Below are 21,370 nucleotides of genomic sequence, written 5' to 3' on the forward strand. Positions count from 1 at the left end.
AATGCCTGAGACAGATCAGTTCTCATCCCTCGTCATGAACAGCATCTCGATCAAGTCATCTCTGATGATCGGTGGATTACGATCGAGGGACTTGATACGCAAGTCGATCTTGCTCAGCTACAATCTCTCTTCATGAATAGCGTCTCAATCAACTCATCCGCGATGATCGGCAGATTTAGATCAAGGAATTGCATGCAGAACGGAATGTCGACTGTATTGCCTTAGACAATATGTTACGCGACCTCGGTTACTCGCTATTTGTATGTGAGATGGGTCACGTGGAATCCAAAAGACAGTCTGTGAAATGACAGCATGCAAATATTTCAACAAAGAGGAAGTTCAAGACACAGCCATAAGCAGGTGTATACACTCCTGGAAATTGAAATAAGAACACCGTGAATTCATTGTCCCAGGAAGGGGAAACTTTATTGACACATTCCTGGGCTCAGATACATCACATGATCACACTGACAGAACCACAAGCACATAGACACAGGCAACAGAGCATGCACAATGTCGGCACTAGTACAGTGTATATCCACCTTTCGCAGCAATGCAGGCTGCTATTCTCCCATGGAGACGATCGTAGAGATGCTGGATGTAGTCCTGTGGAACGGCTTGCCATGCCATTTCCACCTGGCGCCTCAGTTGGACCAGCGTTCGTGCTGGACGTGCAGACCGCGTGAGACGACGCTTCATCCAGTCCCAAACATGCTCAATGGGGGACAGATCCGGAGATCTTGCTGGCCAGGGTAGTTGACTTACACCTTCTAGAGCACGTTGGGTGGCACGGGATACATGCGGACGTGCATTGTCCTGTTGGAACAGCAAGTTCCCTTGCCGGTCTAGGAATGGTAGAACGATGGGTTCGATGACGGTTTGGATGTACCGTGCACTATTCAGTGTCCCCTCGACGATCACCAGTGGTGTACGGCCAGTGTAGGAGATCGCTCCCCACACCATGATGCCGGGTGTTGGCCCTGTGTGCCTCGGTCGTATGCAGTCCTGATTGTGGCGCTCACCTGCACGGCGCCAAACACGCATACGACCATCATTGGCACCAAGGCAGAAGCGACTCTCATCGCTGAAGACGACACGTCTCCATTCGTCCCTCCATTCACGCCTGTCGCGACACCACTGGAGGCGGGCTGCACGATGTTGGGGCGTGAGCGGAAGACGGCCTAACGGTGTGCGGGACCGTAGCCCAGCTTCATGGAGACGGTTGCGAATGGTCCTCGCCGATACCCCAGGAGCAACAGTGTCCCTAATTTGCTGGGAAGTGGCGGTGCGGTCCCCTACGGCACTGTGTAGGATCCTACGGTCTTGGCGTGCATCCGTGCGTCGCTGCGGTCCGGTCCCAGGTCGACGGGCACGTGCACCTTCCGCCGACCACTGGCGACAACATCGATGTACTGTGGAGACCTCACGCCGCACGTGTTGAGCAATTCGGCGGTACGTCCACCCGGCCTCCCGCATGCCCACTATACGCCCTCGCTCAAAGTCCGTCAACTGCACATACGCTTCACGTCCACGCTGTCGCGGCATGCTACCAGTGTTAAAGACTGCGATGGAGCTCCGTATGCCACGGCAAACTGGCTGACACTGACAGCGGCGGTGCACAAATGCTGCGCAGCTAGCGCCATTCGACGGCCAACACCGCGGTTCCTGGTGTGTCCGCTGTGCCGTGCGTGTGATCATTGCTTGTACAGCCCTCTCGCAGTGTCCGGAGCAAGTATGGTGGGTCTGACACACCGGTGTCAATGTGTTCTTTTTTCCATTTTCAGGAGTGTAGATGTGTCCAGCCTTCTGAGATAGGTAGCGTGAGGTAAAGCAGCTGTCAGTTCAGAACGCTTCAAGACGATACTGACTAGGCATAAAACCCGAATTTTTACAGTCGACCTAGAAAAGAAGAGAAATTTCCGCTTGCCAGGCCCCACAATAGTTTTGCTACCGTGGAATGCATTGTTAAACCTGGCTGGACTGTCCTACGACATCAGCCATGGAGTCCTGATTTAGCAATGTCAGATTTCCATACCACTGAGCCTAAGAAAGAGAGACCATGTGGCCAACATTTCCACTCAGAAGCAAACCTGTAAGATGGTGGCTAGCCTCAGCAGGTTCAAGTTGCTAAGAGCGCGATACGCAGCCTCTTGTTCATCGTGGGCAAAAGTGCATAAATAATGTGGAAAAATTACAGTATTTACCTGATATACTGTTCTATGTAATTGTGTCATTGAGCTTTCTTTATCTGCTACAGTTTCCATGAAGATAAATGGGAAATGTTAGTCTGATAATATGACGTATCAAGGTACTCCACTGTCCCATACAAAAATGAAAAATAGGTGTCTGAACGTAGACTTACCATACGTGAGAGATCCGAACTGGGGCAGAGGGCGCCATCATCGTCATTGTCACGAGGCACCTCCCAAGTCTGGCGCCGTTTTGGATCATCTGGGAACATGCGACCCCCTGGTAAAGGCCATTCGGTACTGGTCGACCTAGCTCCTCTTGCAGAACATTGTGCCAGACTGCGACTGGTAGACAACTTGTTACTGGAATGGTCAGAAGCCATGCTCGAGCACTTGCCAACAGGACCAGGGTCGGCACCTTGTTGCTGCTGCGAGCCGTCAGCTGGGGGGTCGGAACTTCCACCGACTGATTGACCTGTGTGGTCAGCTGCTTTGGTACTGTCACAGCTGACCAGGTAGGCCGATCGACCAGGGTATTCCACGGCGTAAGTGCAGATACGCCTGTCGTTAGGTGGCTCTAAAGTCCCACCAGGAGCAGGTTCTTTACTGGACAGCTTCTTCTTAGCAGTAGTGGGGGGCTCAGAACCGCCATTGGAGGACTGTCCCACATGGTCAGCTGGCTTGCCACTGTCACAACTGACTTTGTAGGCTGACTGAATAGGGAATTCGCGAGTGTGACTGGATAACAGCCTGTCTCTGAAGCCCTGAGGCTCTGAAGTCCCAACAGGAGAAGGCTCTTTACTGTACAGTTGCTTATCACAAGTAGCAGGGGGCTCAGAACCACCAGTGGAAGCCTGGTCAGCGTGGTGGGCTTTCTTGGTGCCGTTGCAGTTGAGCCGGTAGGATCCTCGGACGGGGAGCCCCACGCTGTATCGCGCGCCCCCCATCTTGGCCTGCACCGCCTCCTCCACTTGCTGCTTCATGTCCCGGACCACCTCCGCCAGCAGGTCTCTGAACTCCTCGCGGCCTCCCAGCTGCCTGCCCAGCGTCACGGCCAGCATGAACTGGCTGAACGACGACCGTCTGGCGAAGTACTTGGCGTCGTCTGTGTTGCACAAGAAGCCAGCTCTGAGGCGCCACTCACGAACTGATGGGGACACTACCTGCTCAACAGACAATAAAATTATGTTCTTCCTTACTCTAGAACATCCATACCTGATGGTATTAAAGAATCCAGGGTTTTTTTGTTTCGATTTTGCCTCTAGAGTATGTACTCTATTCAACCACGTAAAAAACAAGTTCACACTGCACACTTAATTGTACAAAGAAAACACATAAAGTCGTATTTATACAGGGTGAAAAGTATTTAAACTGACAACCTCTGGGAGGTTGTAGGGGACATCAAAACAAATATTTTTGGCATGTCATTTTTTCCTATGAGGAGTATTTCAACCGCTAGAGGAAGATTTCTCTGCCGGCAAATTAATTAAACCAACAAACAATTTTCCGTTTCTTTATGACCAAGAGACAACACATTAACACAACCCAATTTCAATTACAGTAGATTTTCAAAAATGCCTCCATTGACACGTAAACAAAGGTTACACTGTCGGATCATGTTCTGTCCGACACAGGCAAAAACCCCTGGAGTATTATGAATTGTTCCTGCTGCTGCTACTATCTGGGCAACCAGACCCTCTCCTGATGCAACAGGAGTTGCGTAAACAAGGTTGCGTATATCTCCCCACACAAAAAAGTCCAGAGTGGACATATCTGGGGATCGAGCAGGCCATGGTACACGACCACCTCTGCCAATCCACGTTTCTGGGAACCGTCGATCCAGGAATCGACGCACACGACGACTGAAATGTCCGGGCGCGTCGTCATGTTAGAACCGCATGCGTTGTCTTGTAGGGAGCGAGACGTCTTCCAGCAATTCTGGCAATGCACTGGCGAGAAAATTGCAACAGTGCCTGCCATTTAATGGCCTACGTAGCAGATACGGCCCAATTAAACAGTCCCCAACAACACCGACCCACACATTAACGAAGAACCGCACTTGATGAGCGCTAGAAACTGTGGCACGTGGGTTATCCTCACTCCAAACATGCGAATTGTGCATGTTGAAGACTACATCAGGCCCGAACGTTGCTTCATCGGTAAACAACACAGAGGATGGAAATGTAGGATGCATTTCAGACTGTTCCAGGTACCGCTGCGAAAACTGTGCTCTGGGTGGATAATCAACTGGTTCCAAGTTGTGGACACGCTGTAAGTGAAATGGACGTAACAATTGATCTCGAAGGACTGTTCTTACATTCGTCTAATTCGTCCCCATGTTACGTGCAGCTGCACGAGTGCTGATTGAAGGATGCCGCTCCACATGCTGCAAGATAGCTTCCTCAAATTGCAGCGTTCTTACCGTGCGACGGCGTCCCTGTCCAGGTAACCTGCTAAGTGACCCGGTCTCACGCAGACGTTGGTACACAGCAGCAAAGGTCGTATGATGCGGGATACGGCGATTAGGATATTGTTGTTCATAAACCCGCTGTGCAGCTCGTCCGTTGTGGTGCGCTACGTAGTACGCACCAACCATATCAGTGTACTCACTCCAGGTGTATCGCTCCATTAATAAACAGACACAATGCACTACTACACTGGTGGACAGCAGTTGCCTCCAACTGAAGAGCGTAATACGCCCTCTAACAAGTGAAGACCGTAATACGGTCTCTAACAACTGAAGAGCGTAATACGGCCTCCACTGGTTTAAATAATCCTCACAGGAAAAGATGACATTAGAGAAAAATATTTGTTCTGATGTCCCCTACAACCTCCCAGAGTTTGTCGGCTTAAATACTTTTCACCCTGTAGAATTAAAAGCTCAAGTTGTCGCATCATTTTGCACTGTAAATTTCTAACAAAAAGCGATATAAGTAAATTAGATATTTTCGTGTTATCACTTAACACTATTTCTTAAACTGAAGCTCTGGGTTGGGTTGTGTTGTTTGGGGGAAGAGACCAAACTGCGAGGTCACTGGTCTCATTGGATTACGGAAGGATGGGGAAGGAATTCGGCCGTGCCCTTTTAAAGGAACCATCCCGGCATTTGCCTGGAGCGATTTAGGGAAATCACGGAAAACCTAAATCAGGATGGCCGGATGCGGGATTGAACCGTCGTCTTCCCGAATGCAAGTCCAGTGAAGATCTGGCTGTTAGTAAACACTGCAGAATTTTTCGTATACCCTTAAACAAATTAACAAACACTCTATAAGTGCGAATGTCCTCAGTATACAAAGTGGATAAGCTTACTGAGGGAAGTTGTATCCGATATTCATTAATTATCATCATCATCGTCATCATCATCATCATCATCATCATCAAATCGGCGATCGAGGATCCTGTAGATGATGTGCCGACCTTACAATGCTCCTCCATAGATGGCAATACTGTGCACTTTGGATCCAGTTGTCACGTACTACCATCGCTTTCTGGGTCTTCCGATTGCACGGGTAGCCTCAAGTTTTCCCATACGAACGGCTTTTGCCCGAGAGGTGTCTGGCCTCCTAGCATTGGCGCCTGCCAAGCTTATTCTCCGTGTTTTCAGTTTTTGAACGATGTTCGGTTGCCTTATCAGCTCGATATTTATTACTCACTTCAAAAATTCTGAGATTTGATAGTCAAATTTGGGACACGCAAACAAGATGTGATTCGTATCAACTTCTGATCCAAACTCACACTCAAATGCAGGAGAACCGCAAATCCGGTTAGACCGCTTTAGGATTCGTTGTCCTCTGCGACTGAAATGATTATAATCAGGGATGAGCACAGCAAACAGTCACGTATCAATTTGTATTTTATTTCAAATCTAACTAGATTTCAGCTACAGTACAGCCCATCAGAATGGAAAAGAAAATTGAGAATGCGCAAGGTGACGATCAGTTTGGCTTTAGGAAATGTAAAGGGACGAGAGAGGCAATTCTGACGTTACGGCTAATAATGGAAGCAAGGCTAAAGAAAAATCAAGACACTTTCATAGGATTTGTCGACCTGGAAAAAGCGTTCGACAATATAAAATGGTGCAAGCTGTTCGAGATTCTGAAAAAAGTAGGGGTAAGCTATAGGGAGAGACGGGTCATATACAATATGTACAACAACCAAGAGGGAATAGTAAGAGTGGACGATCAAGAACGAAGTGCTCGTATTAAGAAGGGTGTAAGACAAGGCTGTAGCCTTTCACCCCTACTCTTCAATCTGTACATCGAGGAAGCAATGATGGAAATAAAAGAAAGGTTCAGGAGTGGAATTAAAATAAAAGGTGAAAGGATATCAACGATACGATTCGCTGATGACATTGCTATCCTGAGTGAAAGTGAAGAAGAATTAAATGATCTGCTGAACGGAATGAACAGTCTAATGAGTACACAGTATGGTTTGAGAGTAAATCGGAGAAAGACGAAGGTAATGAGAAGTAGTAGAAATGAGAACAGCCAGAAACTTAACATCAGGATTGATGGTCACGAAGTCAATGAATTTAAGGAATTCTGCTACCTAGGCAGTAAAATAACCAATGACGGACGGAGCAAGGAGGACATCAAAAGCAGACTCGCTATGGCAAAAAAGGCATTTCTGGCCAAGAGAAGTCTACTAATATCAAATACCGGCGTTAACTTGAGGAAGAAATTTCTGAGGATGTACGTCTGGAGTACAGCATTGTATGGTAGTGAAACATGGACTGTGAGAAAACCGGAACAGAAGAGAATCGAAGCATTTGAGATGTGGTGCTATAGACGAATGTTGAAAATTAGGTGGACTGATAAGGTAAGGAATTAGGAGGTTCTACGCAGAATCGGAGAGGAAAGGGATATGTGGAAAACACTGATAAGGAGAAGGGACAGGATGATAGGACATCTGCTAAGACATGAGGGAATGACTTCCATGGTACTAGAGGGAACTGTAGAGGGCAAAAACTGTAGAGGAAGATAGAGATTGGAATACCTCAAGCAAATAATTGAGGACGTAGGTTGCAAGTGCTACTCTGAGATGAAGAGGTTAGCACAGGAAATGAATTCGTGGCGGGCCGCATCAAACCAGTCAGTAGACTGATGACCAAAAAAAAAAAAACAGCCCATCATCAGTGATTTTGTAGCAAGTCATACACATCTTGCTTGCTCTACGTGACTCGCTACAAAACGCACCGATGCTGGCTGTTCTGTATCTGAAATCTAGTTATATCTGCAATAAAATACAGGTTGATACGTGACTGTTTGCCGCGCGCATCCCTGAGTTGAAGTATAAATACTGGTTCTATGTAGCTGTAGAGGAGAGAAGATGCACGATTAAAGCCGAGTCGAATGATATTGGAAATCAACGATTAATCAAAATGAGTCGTCGTGGAACACGGCCTTGTAGGAATCTGAAGATGTTACGCCACTTAATATCCGCCTGATGTTTATTGTGACACGTTCCACACCTCTCACCATTGACGATTTCTCTAATTCTTGTATTACACTGAAGCGCCAAAGGAACCGGTATAGGCATGTGTATTCAAATACAGAAATATCCAAACAGGCAGAATAGGCGCTGCGGCCGGCATCGCCTATACAGGGTGTTACAAAAAGGTACGGCCAAACTTTCAGGAAACATTCCTCACACTCAAAGAAAGAAAAGATGTTATGTGGACATGTGTCCGGAAACGCTTACTTTCCATGTTAGAGCTCATTTTATTGCTTCTCTTCAAATCACATTAATCATGGAATGGAAACACACAGCATCAGAACGTACCAGCGTGACTTCAAACACTTTGTTACAGGAAATGTTCAAAATGTCCTCCGTTAGCGAGGATACGTGCATCCACCCTCCGTCGCATGGAATCCCTGATGCGCTGATGCAGCCCTGGAGAATGGTGTATTATATCAGAGCCGTTCACAATACGAGCACGAAGAGTCTCTACATTTGGTACCGGGGTTGCCTAGACAAGAGCTTTCAAATGCCCCCATAAATGAAAGTCAAGACAGTTGAGGTCAGGAGAGCGTGGAGGCCATGGAATTGGTCCGCCTCAACCAATCCATCGGTCACCGAATCTATTGTTGAGAAGCGTACGAACACTTCGACTGAAATGTGCAGGAGCTGCATCGTGCATGAACCACATGTTGTGCCGTACTTGTAAAGGCACATGTTCTAGCAGCACAGGTAGAGTATCCCGTATGAAATCATGATAACGTGCTCCATTCAGCGTAGGTGGAAGAACATGGGGCCCAATCGAGACATCACCAACAATGCCTGCCCAAACGTTCACAGAAAATCTGTGTTGATGACGTGATTGCACAATTGCGTGCGGATTCTCGTCAGTCCACACATGTTTATTCTGAAAATTTACAATTTGATCACTTTGGAATGAAGCCTCATCCGGAAACAGAACATTTGCACTGAAATGAGGATTGACACATTGTTGGATGAACCATTCGCAGAAGTGTACCCGTGGAGGCCAATCAGCTGCTGATAGTGCCTGCACACGCTGTACATTGTACGGAAACAACTGGTTCTCCCGTAGCACTCTCCATACAGTGACGTGGTCAACCTTACCTTGTACAGCAGGAACTTCTCTGACGTTGACATTAGGGTTATCGTCAACTGCACGAAGAATTGCCTCGTCCATTGCAGGTGTCCTCGTCGTTCTAGGTCTTCACCAGTCGCGTGTCATAGGCTGGAATGTTCCGTGCTCTCTAAGACACCGATCAATTGCTTCGAACGTCTTCCTGTCGGGACACCTTCGTTCTGGAAATCTGTCTCGATACAAACGTACCGCGCCACGGCTATTGCCCCGTGCTAATCCATGCATCAAATGGGCATCTGCCAACTGCGCATTTGTAAACATTGCACTGACTGCAAAACCACGTTCGTGATAAACACTAACCTGTTGATGCTACGTACTGATGTGCTTGATGCTAGTACTATAGAGCAAAGAGTCGCATGTCAACACAAGCACCGAAGTCAACATTACCTTCCTTCAATAGGGACAACTGGCGGTGAATCGAGGAAGTACAGTACATATTGACGAAACTAAAATGAGCTCTAACATGGAAATTAAGCGTTTCCGGACACATGTCCACATAACATCTTTTCTTTATTTGTGTGTGAGGAATGTTTCCTGAAAGTTTGGCCATACCTTTTTGTAACACCCTGTATAAGACAACAGGTGTCTGGCGCAGTTGCTAGATCGGTTACTGCTGCTACAATGCAGGTTATCAAGATTTAAGTGAGTTTCGACGTGGAGTTATAGTCGGCACACAAGCGATGGACACAGCATCTCCGAGGTAGCATCAGGAATCCGGTAAAACATCAAATCTTCGACATCGCTGCGGCCGGAAAAAGATACTGCAAGAACGGGACCAACGACGACCGAAGAGATTTGTTCAACGTGACAGAACTACAACCGTTCCGCAAATTGCTGTAGTTGGACTCTTGATGATTGGAAACATGTTGCCTGGTCGGACGAGTCTCATTTCAAGTTGTATCGAGCGGCTGGACGTGTCCTGGTATGGAGACAACATCAAGAAACCATGGACGGTGCATGTCAGCAGGGGACTGTTCAAGCTGGTGGAGGCTCTGTAATGGTGTGGGGCACGTGCAGTTGGAGTGATATGGGACCCTTGATAAGTATAGATACGACTCTGACAGGTGAGACGTACGTGAGCATCATGCCTGATCACCTGCATCATGTCCATTGTGCATCCCGAGGAATTTGGGCAATTCCTGCAAGACAATGCGTCACCCCACACGTACAGAATTGCTCCAGAGTGGCTCTCTCCTGAGTTTAAACACTTCCGCTGGCCACCAAACTCCTCACACATGAACATTATTGAGCATATATGGGATACTTTGCAACGTGCTGTTCAGAAGAGATCTCCACCCTCCTCATACTCTTATGGATTTATGGACAGCTCTGCAGAATTCATTGTGTCAATTCCTTCCAGCGCTACTTCAGACATTAGTCGAGTCCACGCCACGTCGTGTCGCAGCACCCATGAGTGCTCGCGGAAGCCGTACACAGTATTAGGCAAGTTTACCAGTTTCTTTGTATATCCATTTTGAAATGATTTAGTGGCCATTCACTATCCATTCTGAATGTACAGGGTAAGTCTGAGTCTTAGGAAACGTCTGATAAAGACGGCGAACTCCCAGCAGAGCACCCGATCTCAACTAGATGACACACAGCGTATTTCTCACAAAGGTTCATGCTACTCCACTAGACTATACCTACTACGTAAAGCAAATTTTTCTAACTAGACTTCACTAAAAGTTTATCATGGCGCCAGTTGAAGGTGTTGATCGCTCGCTCGTTCATCACGCAACGTGCGTCCAGTTGATATGCCGACAACACACCAATAAAAGTCGTTTTCCGTTCTCCGTTTCAACAGATGCTATACGGCTCCCATTGATCAGTGCGACATTCGTCGGCGTACGGCACTGCACCTCGTAGAGATCAGAGCATTCTACGATGGCACCAGCAGCTTTGAGACACCGGTTATTAATGTCCACTGGTTGCTCCTGAGTGCTAGTTCAAGACATAGAGCGTATTCACAGAAAATTTTCTCATTGTCTGTGTTTTGAAACACATCTAATTCAGTTGATACAACCCCTTCATGATGCTGAAAACAATAACAACATGTAAATGTTTGTGAATTCTAGGAGAAGAGCATGAACAACAGGTGTTGACGTACTAGGGCATGTATAACAACTCCGTAATACTGAATTGGTAATGGCTAGTTCGTAGCGAAATCTGGATCTGCTCTAATGAAGCTAGAACATAAACAGAGAATAATGCTGCTCTTTATCATTTTGAAAATTTCGATCAAGGTCAAGGGCGTAGCATTTCAAACACACTATTTAACATACACGTTGGTCATATCACTAAGGAATGATAAAATTGTATCTTGGTACAGCAGTAAACGTTTTACTGTTGACAAGTGGCCTTATAGAAAAATCAGAATATGATACTGAAATATCTGTGTAGGGATCTGAACTAATTGCCAAAGAATCTGACTTAGAAATTTCGCTACATAAAACTAGGTTAATGGAATTTCACGGAAAATATCCAGTCCGTTCAATGATAATAACAACAGGACACTAAATCTCTCATTTCTGCTATCTACGAGCAGACATAAATTTCAATAAAAATAAAGATATGAACACTTCAATTATAAAAAATGGTAAGGGATAAGTTAATTGTTTTGAGAAATTGTGATTTATTTATTCAGATAAGTCACTGTTTTCGAATATTTCTAGAGTAATGACATATTTTTAAAATCGTAAATAGTAGCCGCAATTGTATTCTTAAAACTACGTCAATGGATACTTAACAGTGTATACTTGCAAACTTAGTATTGATTTACTGCTATTTATTTTTTGAGCGAGTTGGTGAAACGTTACTCTGAAACCTCTCAAAAATACAAATTTAAAAGGTCCGAATTGTATCAGTTTATGATATGTAGGGTTTCTGTTACCAATTTTTGCGAACAATAAAGTGCAAAAACCTCAGAAATTCATCAGTGATTCTGCACAATATAAAAGTAATTTTCTTTTAGTCTTACTGTAGCACATAAACTATGTTAATGATGCCATCACAATTTCAGTAAATTCACTAAAAACATGGTCAGGGACGCAATGCTGTTTGCTTGCTTAAATAATTATTCACATTTATCTGATTAGCAACCACCTTTGAAGCGAACTTGTGTGCAGGAACTTATTAAGGATCTTTATTTGTGGCATGGTTAGCCACATTATCCTTGGATTTCTACAAATCACCCCAGAGAATCATTTTCCTGGCAAGAACACTACACACGTTACTACAACGGGGAGCATTGTTTCTGGCACCTACCACTGTTAACAACCACACATGGTGACAAAGTTCCTATTAGTGAGAATCTGAAATTAAAGACTGAGCTCCCATTTCTCAGTTTACCATGGATCTGTCAACTAAACTCAATAAAGCATAATACATACCATGTTTTACATGCAATAACTCTGTTTGTCATCAACTGTCTCTTACTGAATGTATGCATGTATGTCTGGGATCTCCTCTCAAATCTCTGAATCGATTTCAAGCAAATTTAGCAGAGAAACAGCTGCCCCAAGAAGCCAGAAACAGCATTTGTGGGTTTTATAACATCACAGATCATGTACGAGCAGATGCTGGTAGAAACGCGTTTTTCCAGTCCCTGGCATACACGCTGCCCTGCACAACAGGCATGTTATGAGGGAACAGTATTGGCCAGCCAACTCAACCTGCGTTGCAGGGCAGCCTGCATGTCTGTAATGACGAACAGTTATCTGGTCAACGACACGTAGGCTGCCCTGCATGACAGATGAGTTGTGGAGTAATGTCAGCCCCTTTTTTTTTAACTTTTCTGCAGGGGCTACACGTGTGAATGAGTATGGCTGGGGACAAGTTGAGATTGGTAGAGGAGGGGACGGAGACAGCAAGGGGAGGAGGAAATGGAAAGAGAGAGGGGAGGAGGAGAAATGCATGGGGCAGGTGGGAAGCATAGAGGGGTGTTGGACAAGTGTAAAAAGAAGAGGAGGAGATGGAGATGGAAAGAGAAAAAGGATGTGGCCAGAGGGAGATGGGTGAAGATATGGTTAGAAAGTGGGGTGGAAAAGATGAAGAAGGGATGAGGAGCTGAAGAGACAGAGCGAGAGAGGTGAAGGAGATAGAGATATAGAGATGGGAGGATGAAGTGAACAGACAGAAGGAGGGAGAGGTGGAGGAGGTGTGTTCAATATATATGCAAGTGATGTTGCAGGGAAAAACTAGTGGTCCTACAAATAGAACGTTTAATAGCAAGGATTGACACCAGAATGAAAATATACAAAGTGAACGTAACACTGGTTTGAATGCATGGGAGAGAGACTTGGGTGCATACACAGGACTTGAGTGCGATGCAAACAGGAGAAATTATATTTTCAATGTAGGTTCAAGCATGCTGAAGGTTAGATAGAATATGTAACTTAATTTTTATAATATTGAGCGAAGAGTGGACGATTACAGAAGAAAATGAAGAGATAATAGAATGAATGAGGATAGATTGTCAAAAAAGATAAGACTTTATGAGCCATAAGGAAGAAGAGATCCTGGGAGACCTAGAAAAAGACGAGAATAACTGTGAATGTGAAGTCAGTATAGGCATATTGCCTAGGTCATGAAGCGAGGAAGGAGATGTGATACACATGTTGTTACTTACGAGGATGGCCCGGTAGAACAGGTTGACGGCTGCAATACAGGCCAGCACCCAGTACCAGAACCAGAGCACCACGTAGACCTTCTCGTTGAATACATTGATGGGCAGCACGCACAGCCCGTCCAGGGTCTGCACGTCCCCGGAAGGCCCGTACTGGCGGAAGGAGCACTTGGTCACCCTGGGGAACAGCCGTGCCAGTGCGTCCTCGCGGCTCTCCTCACCCAGTGCAGACTCGGGGAACACCTGTGCACGGGAGGACCACAGGCACCAGTGACGTCACAGCTGGCTGATAGCACTCGGCAGGCGGTCGTCATTCCGAAGACTGGTTTGATGCAAGCGCTCCACACTAGTCTACATATGCAGCTACATAGATACTCCAGAAGCCACCATAGGGTGCATGGTGGCGGCTACCTTGTACCACTATAATATTACACATCCACAGAACAAATAGTCCTGATACGGGAAAAGCCACGTATAACACAACTATACGGGAATTGTGCTTATGGTATACACCTGTTAGCACTTTTACAGGAACTGACCGTGATGTATGACTAACGTATATGGTAAGCAGGCTATTAGTTCCTTTTCCTAAAACTTCTAGCTGTTAGAAAGAAATGCAGTGAAATGGAATAATACTGAATCTACGATCTTACTGCACCAAGTTCATTAACTGGTTTGTCTAATGGATTAATGGTCGCCAGCCTGTCTAGGCAAAGAAATGATTAAGTTTCAGAAAAGCAAAAGTAAATTTGGCCTATTTTCCTGCTGCTCCCCACATTGGTTTCACAAATAAATATAACTTTTCAGGATATGGTTCTGAGAAAGATACAGGAACCTTTTAGCTACCACACCCATATACATGTTGTGTTGGCCGAAGAGCCAACACCGTGTTACTGGAGGAGGCCGAAATGCACGCGTTTTAGCTCACGCAGACTGGCGTGAGGAGGGAAGAACTATACTGACGTGAGGTCTAGAACATGACAAGGAATTAGAATTCAGAAAGCGGACGTAATTAGTTTCATACTTAACTTTAATCCATTAATGATGAACGTCGCTCTTGACGGTACATCAGTCACAATATTATCGGTGCAGAAGACATAGTAACTGAATACGGCGCCTTGCTAGGTCGTAGCAAATGACGTAGCTGAAGGCTATGCTAAACTGTCGTCTCGTATGTAGACAGTGAACCATCGCTAGCAAAGTAGCTGTACAACTGGGGCGAATGCTAGGGAGTCTCTCTAGACTAGACCTGCCGTGTGGCGGCGCTCGGTCTGCAATCACTGACAGTGGCGACACGCGGGTCCGACGTATACTAGCGGACCGCGCCCCATTTAAAGGCTACCACCTAGCAAGTGTGGTGTCTGGCGGTGACACCACAATACATATATAGTTTGGATCTAGAAATGCCATGAATTTTTGATCATCACTATGTGCAAAACAAATTGCCAGGGGGGAATTCTGTGTTTGCATTTTGTATAACCAACAAAAAAATTAAATAGTTAAATATTCAAACAGCATAATACACACATTTAAATTTATTAACACACTTTATTTACACCTTTCTCTTAAGAAATGATCTTCAAAATCCAGAGGTAGGGTGCGGTCACAGTATATTGTCATTCAGTGTTTTTATGCAATCTGACTTCACTGTTACTCAGCCACATAAGCAATTTTCTTTTTACAACTCTTTGTACTTTACTGAATTTAATTTATAACTGAAAGTACTTCACTCAAAACTTAATGGCTCACTTTCCCTTTCCTTATTGTCACAAAGGGAGTAACAATTTTAAAATCGTTAAATTTGTCTGATAACATCTGCCTCAGTACCTAATCAAAATTTCAGTACACACATTTATTCAAAGATGAAAATTAGTGCTCGTCGATAGTGTAAAATCACTTCAAATATTTTTGTAATAGGTTTACTCGGAATAATCCAGCACCTATAGGTGAATGATTACAAGTAAAAAAAAAGCAGGTTGAAACAAATTTTAGGTTTAACAAAATAATTATTGAAGGAAAGGTAATTTTGAATTATGGTTCACGCTACTACAGTTCTAATCACACAGTTCGTAACCTGTTGGCTGATAGCAATGGCGGTAACATTACCCATGGTACGGCGTACAAGTTTCTTGAAGTATTGATAATTAGTTCATCTAAACGTCCTTGACATAGCCCAACAGCTTGTACCAAAGCTGTAATAAATCAGCAGTCGTCATGCGAGGTTACTGTGCAACAATTTCCAGGCGAGGCGTCAGATGCTGCGTCCTAGAGTTGCCTCCAGACTGTGTCATCTCGTTCCCGCTCGCTCTGCAGGTAGCGAGCCGAAAACCCAAGCCGTTTTTTAGGCTTCCCACAGTAACTTCCACACACTACAAAAGCATTCCATCTTCTACATTACACATACCCTACACATTGTCCCTTGGTGTGTACCGTTTTCTGCAAATGACAACTTGCACAAATACACTCCTGGAAATTGAAATAAGAACACCGTGAATTCATTGTCCCAGGGAGGGGAAACTTTATTGACACATTCCTGGGGTCAGATACATCACATGATCACACTGACAGAACCACAGGCACATAGACACAGGCAACAGAGCATGCACAATGTCGGCACTAGTACAATGTATATCCACCTTTCGCAGCAATGCAGGCTGCTATTCTCCCATGGAGACGATCGTAGAGATGCTGGATGTAGTCCTGTGGAACGGCTTGTCATGCCATTTCCACCTGGCGCCTCAGTTGGACCAGCGTTCGTGCTGGACGTGCAGACCGCGTGAGACGACGCTTCATCCAGTCCCAAACATGCTCAATGGGGGACAGATCCGGAGATCTTGCTGGCCAGGGTAGTTGACTTACACCTTCTAGAGCACGTTGGGTGGCACGGGATACATGCGGACGTGCATTGTCCTGTTGGAACAGCAAGTTCCCTTGCCGGTCTAGGAATGGTAGAACGATGGGTTCGATGACGGTTTGGATGTACCGTGCACTATTCAGTGTCCCCTCGACGATCACCAGTGGTGTACGGCCGGTGTAGGAGATCGCTCCCCACACCATGATGCCGGGTGTTGGCCCTGTGTGCCTCGGTCGTATGCAGTCCTGATTGTGGCGCTCACCTGCACGGCGCCAAACACGCATACGACCGTCATTGGCACCAAGGCAGAAGCGACTCTCATCGCTGAAGACGACACGTCTCCATTCGTCCCTCCATTCACGCCTGTCGCGACACCACTGGAGGCGGGCTGCACGATGTTGGGGCGTGAGCGGAAGACGGCCTAACGGTGTGCTGGACCGTAGCCCAGCTTCATGGAGACGGTTGCGAATGGTCCTCGCCGATACCCCAGGAGCAACAGTGTCCCTAATTTGCTGGGAAGTGGCGGTGCGGTTCCCTACGGCACTGCGTAGGATCCTACGGTCTTGGCGTGCATCCGTGCGTCGCTGCGGTCCGGTCCCAGGTCGACGGGCACGTGCACCTTCCGCCGACCACTGGCGACAACATCGATGTACTGTGGAGACCTCACGCCCCACGTGTTGAGCAATTCGGCGGTACGTCCACCCGGCCTCCCGCATGCCCACTATACGCCCTCGCTCAAAGTCCGTCAACTGCACATACGGTTCACGTCCACGCTGTCGCGGCATGCTACCAGTGTTAAAGACTGCGATGGAGCTCCGTATGCCACGGCAAACTGGCTGACACTGACAGCGGCGGTGCACAAATGCTGCGCAGCTAGCGCCATTCGACGGCCAACACCGCGGTTGCTGGTGTGTCCGCTGTGCCGTGCGTGTGATCATTGCTTGTACACCCCTCTCGCAGTGTCCGGAGCAAGTATGGTGGGTCTGACACACCGGTGTCAATGTGTTCTTTTTTCCATTTCCAGGAGTGTATATAAAATTACATACACGAACATTTTCACTTCATTAACCCATAACAAAACATTATTGAGTAAATTATATGTTACATATATTTCTTTACGTAAGTTACAAACATAAATTAGCAAAGCACTCTAATATCACACGTATCACGCCTTCTGTATAGTCTTTGCATATCACAGATATGTTACAACACATTTAAAATGCAAAGATTCTTTATAAATTTGATGACTGATTGAATAATAGTGTTATACCACAGAAGAAATATTGAATTTAATTGATGAAAGTAGAAAATATAAAAATGCAGTAAATGAAGCAGGCAAAAAGGAATACAAACGTCTCAAAAATGAGATCGACAGGAAGTGCAAAATGGCTAAGCAGGGATGGCTAGAGGACAAATGTAGGGATGTACAGGCTTATCTCACTAGGGGTAAGATAGATACTGCCTACAGGAAAATTAAAGAGACCTTTGGAGAAAAGAGAACCACTTGCATGAATATCAAGAGCTCAGATGGAAACCCAGTTCTAAGCAAGGAAGGCAAAGCAGAAAGGTGGAAGGAGTATATAGAGAGTCTATACAGGGGCTATGTTCTTGAGGACAATATTATGGAAATGGAAGAGGATGTAGATGAAGATGAAATGGGAGATATGATACTGCGTGAAGAGTTTGACAGAGCACTGAAAGACCTGAGTCGAAACAAGCCCCCGGCAGTAGACAACAGTCAATTAGAACTACTGACAGCCTTGGGAGAGCCAGTCATGACAAAACTCTACCAGCTGGTGAGCAAGATGTATGAGACAGGCGAAATTCAGTGTAAGGAAGTCGTTTCTGAAAGTATTTGTATGGAATGTAGCCATGTATGGAAGTGAAACATGGACGATAAATAGTTTGGACAAGAAGAGAATAGAAGCTTTCGAAATGTGGTGCTACAGAAGAATGCTGAAGATTAGATGGGTAGATCACATAACTAATGAGGAGGTATTGAATAGAATTGGGGAGGAGTTTGTGACACAACTTGACAAGAAGAAGGGACCGGTTGGTAGGACATGTTCTGAGGCATTAGGGGATCACAAATTTAGCATTGGAGGGCAGCGTGGAGGGTAAAAATCGTAGAGGGAGACCAAGAGATGGATACACTAAGCAGATTCAGAAGGATGTAGGTTGCAGTAGGTACTGGGAGATGAAGAAGCTTGCACAGGATAGAGTAGCATGGAGAGCTGCATCAAACCAGTCTCAGGACTGAAGACCACAACAACAACAACACTCCTAGTCTTTCCTGTTCCACTCACAAATGGAACGAGTGAAGAACAACTCTCTACGAAGGTGGTTTGATAAGTCTGGTAAATGGAACGTATCTGTCGCGCCTTCATGGCTGGTAAGCTTGAGTATTCCAAGGATCATATGAAGAATTTCAACAGTGTACCGTTGGCAACTGTCTGAACCGATCAGTGCGTCGACTATGACTGAAAATGTATAAAACCAAGTTTTGTGCTGTTATTAACCATTCTCATTTGAAATGTTAGACAGTTGCACAAATCAAACCAGAACTGGAAGAAGTTCTCGCGGACTCCGCACCAGACCATTTACTTTTGTATTAGTGGATATAAAGGTGACTAGACAAGCACTGAAGACGAAGCGCGCTCCAGCCATCCAATACACGTCACCACAAAGGAAAACATTAATAAAATCCAGGATATGGAATGCAAGACCTCCGAATGAAAATTCGTGAGATTTCTGAGACTGGAGGCACCTCAACTGCACGGAGAAATGGCTATGAAGAAGCTGTGTGAGAGGTGGTTGCCGCGATTCCTCACAGTCACCAAATCTGCATCCGGCACATCATTTCAGCACAGTGTCTGGTGATGTTTAATCGCAATCCGCAAGGCTTTTTGTGCCAGATTTGTGACTATTGCGACGGAAACCTGAATCCGATACCTACACACCAGGGTCAAAACGGCAGTCAGAACAAGGAACAAAGGCTGATGAGAATGCTCCGAAGAAGCCAATGACCATTTTGTCAGCTAGTGAGGTGATGGCCACTGTTTTTTGGGATTCCAAGGAATAATCCTCATGTGTTACTTGGAAAAAGGCAGAACCTTAACTTGACCCTTTAGCGCTTCATTGTTGGACCGTTGGGTCGCATTGCGTCGGGTGAAGGAAGACTAAGGTTGGCACGAGGACAATGCACCACCCCACACATCAGTGATAACAAAGGCCAAAGTGCATGAATTGGGATTGAATTGGTTCCTCATCCGCAACATTCACCAGACTTACCCCAAGTGACTTCCTTGTGTTTCCTAACTCGAAACTTTGGCTTGCTGAGAAGAAATTTTCATCAAATGAGGAAGTGACAGGCACAGTCAACGAGTATTTTTCAGAATTTGACAGAACCTGTTTTTTCGATAGGATGGAAATACTGGAGAATCGATGGTTGCTGTTGTTGTGGTCTTCAGTCCTGAGGCTGGTTTGACACAGCTCTCCATGCTACCCTATCCTGTACAAGCTTCTTCATCTCCCAGTACTTATTGCAACCTACATCCTTCTGAATCTGCTTAGTGTATTCATCTCTTGGTCTCTCTCTACGATTTTTACCCTCCACACTGCCCTCCAATGCTAAATTGGTGATCCCTTGATGCCTCAGGACATGTCCTACCAACCGATCCCTTCTTCTAGTCAAGTTGTGTCACAAATTTCTCTTCTCCCCAATTCTATTCAATATCTCCTCATTAGTTATGTTATCTACCCTTCTAATCTTCAGCATTCTTCTGTAGCACCACAGTTCGAAAGCTTCTATTCTCTTCTTGTCTAAACTATTTATCGTCCATGTTTCACTTCCATACATGGCTACATTCCATACAAATACTTTCAGAAACGACTTCCTTACACTTAAATCTATACTCGATGTTAACAAATTTCTCTTCTTCAGAAACGCTTTCCTTGCCATTGCCAGCCTACATTTTATGTCTTCTCTACTTCGACCATCATCAGTTATTTTGCTCCCCAAATAGCAAATACTTTAAGTGTCTGATTTCCTAATCTAATTCCCTCAGCATCACCCGACTTAATTCGACTACATTCCATTATCCTAGTTTTGCTTTTGTTGATGTACATCTTATATCCTCCTTTCAAGACACTGTCCATTTCTTTCAACTGCTCTTCCAAGTCGTTTGCTGTCTCTGACAGAATTACAATGTCATTGGCGAACTTCAAAGTTTTTATTTCTTCTCCATGGATTTTAATACCTACTCGGAATTTTTCTTTGTTTCCTTTGCTGCTTGCTCAATATCGATGGACCAAGCATATATCCCTAAAACGCGATTATTCGAGAAGTAAGGTGTGTTGTATATGAAACAAACATTTTCCTAGCTTCTTTATCAGACTAAAAGAAGACTACCCTCGTACATACTTCCGTACGAACCCTAATTTCTCTTGTCTTCTCTTCATTTACACCTACATCTACATATACTCTGCAAATCGCACATGTCTGGCAGAGGGTTCATTGAACCACCTCCACAATAATTCTGTATTTTTTTCGAATCTCGAACAGCGCGCGGGAAGAACGAACACTTATATCTTTCAGTGCGAGTTCTGGTTTCCCTTCTTTTATTATGGTGATCGTTTGTTCCTATGAAGGCAGGCGACAACAAAATATTTTTCGCACTCGGAGGAGATAGTTGGTGATTGAAATTTCGTGAGAAGATTCCGCCTGAACGAAGAACGCCTTTGTTTTAATGGTGTCCACCCCAAATACTGTATCTTTTCAGTGACACTCTCTCACCTATTTCGCAATAATACAAAACGTGCTGGCCCTTTTGAAGTACTCCGTCAATACCATCGGGTAAGGATCCCACACCGCGCAGCAGTACTTCGTGAGAGGATGGACAAGTGCGGTGTGAGCAGTCTCTTTAGTAGGTCTGGTACATTTTCTAAGTGCTCTGCTCTCCCCACAGCATTTTCCATGTGTTCTTTGCAATTTAAGTTGTTCGTAATTGTAGTTCCTAGCTATTTAGTTGAATTTACGGCCTTACGATTAGACTGATTTATCGTGTACCCGAAGTTTAACGGATTCCTTT

General features: G+C 45.3%; 1 protein-coding gene across 1 annotated transcript in view; it reads right to left on the reverse strand.

The window, feature by feature from the left end:
• LOC126424716 (uncharacterized) overlaps window positions 1-21,370 on the reverse strand; it is a 79,550-nt gene that overhangs the window by 19,415 nt on the left and 38,765 nt on the right. The window contains exons 3-4 of the mRNA XM_050087438.1: window positions 13,430-13,669; window positions 2,363-3,352 (exon numbers count right to left, since the gene is read on the reverse strand). Coding sequence (XP_049943395.1) covers window positions 2,363-3,352; window positions 13,430-13,669 — 1,230 coding nt within the window. The remainder of the gene's footprint in view (window positions 1-2,362; window positions 3,353-13,429; window positions 13,670-21,370) is intronic.

The sequence above is a fragment of the Schistocerca serialis genome, chromosome 10 (genome assembly GCF_023864345.2).
Source record: "Schistocerca serialis cubense isolate TAMUIC-IGC-003099 chromosome 10, iqSchSeri2.2, whole genome shotgun sequence".
In the NCBI taxonomy this organism is placed as follows: domain Eukaryota; kingdom Metazoa; phylum Arthropoda; class Insecta; order Orthoptera; family Acrididae; genus Schistocerca; species Schistocerca serialis.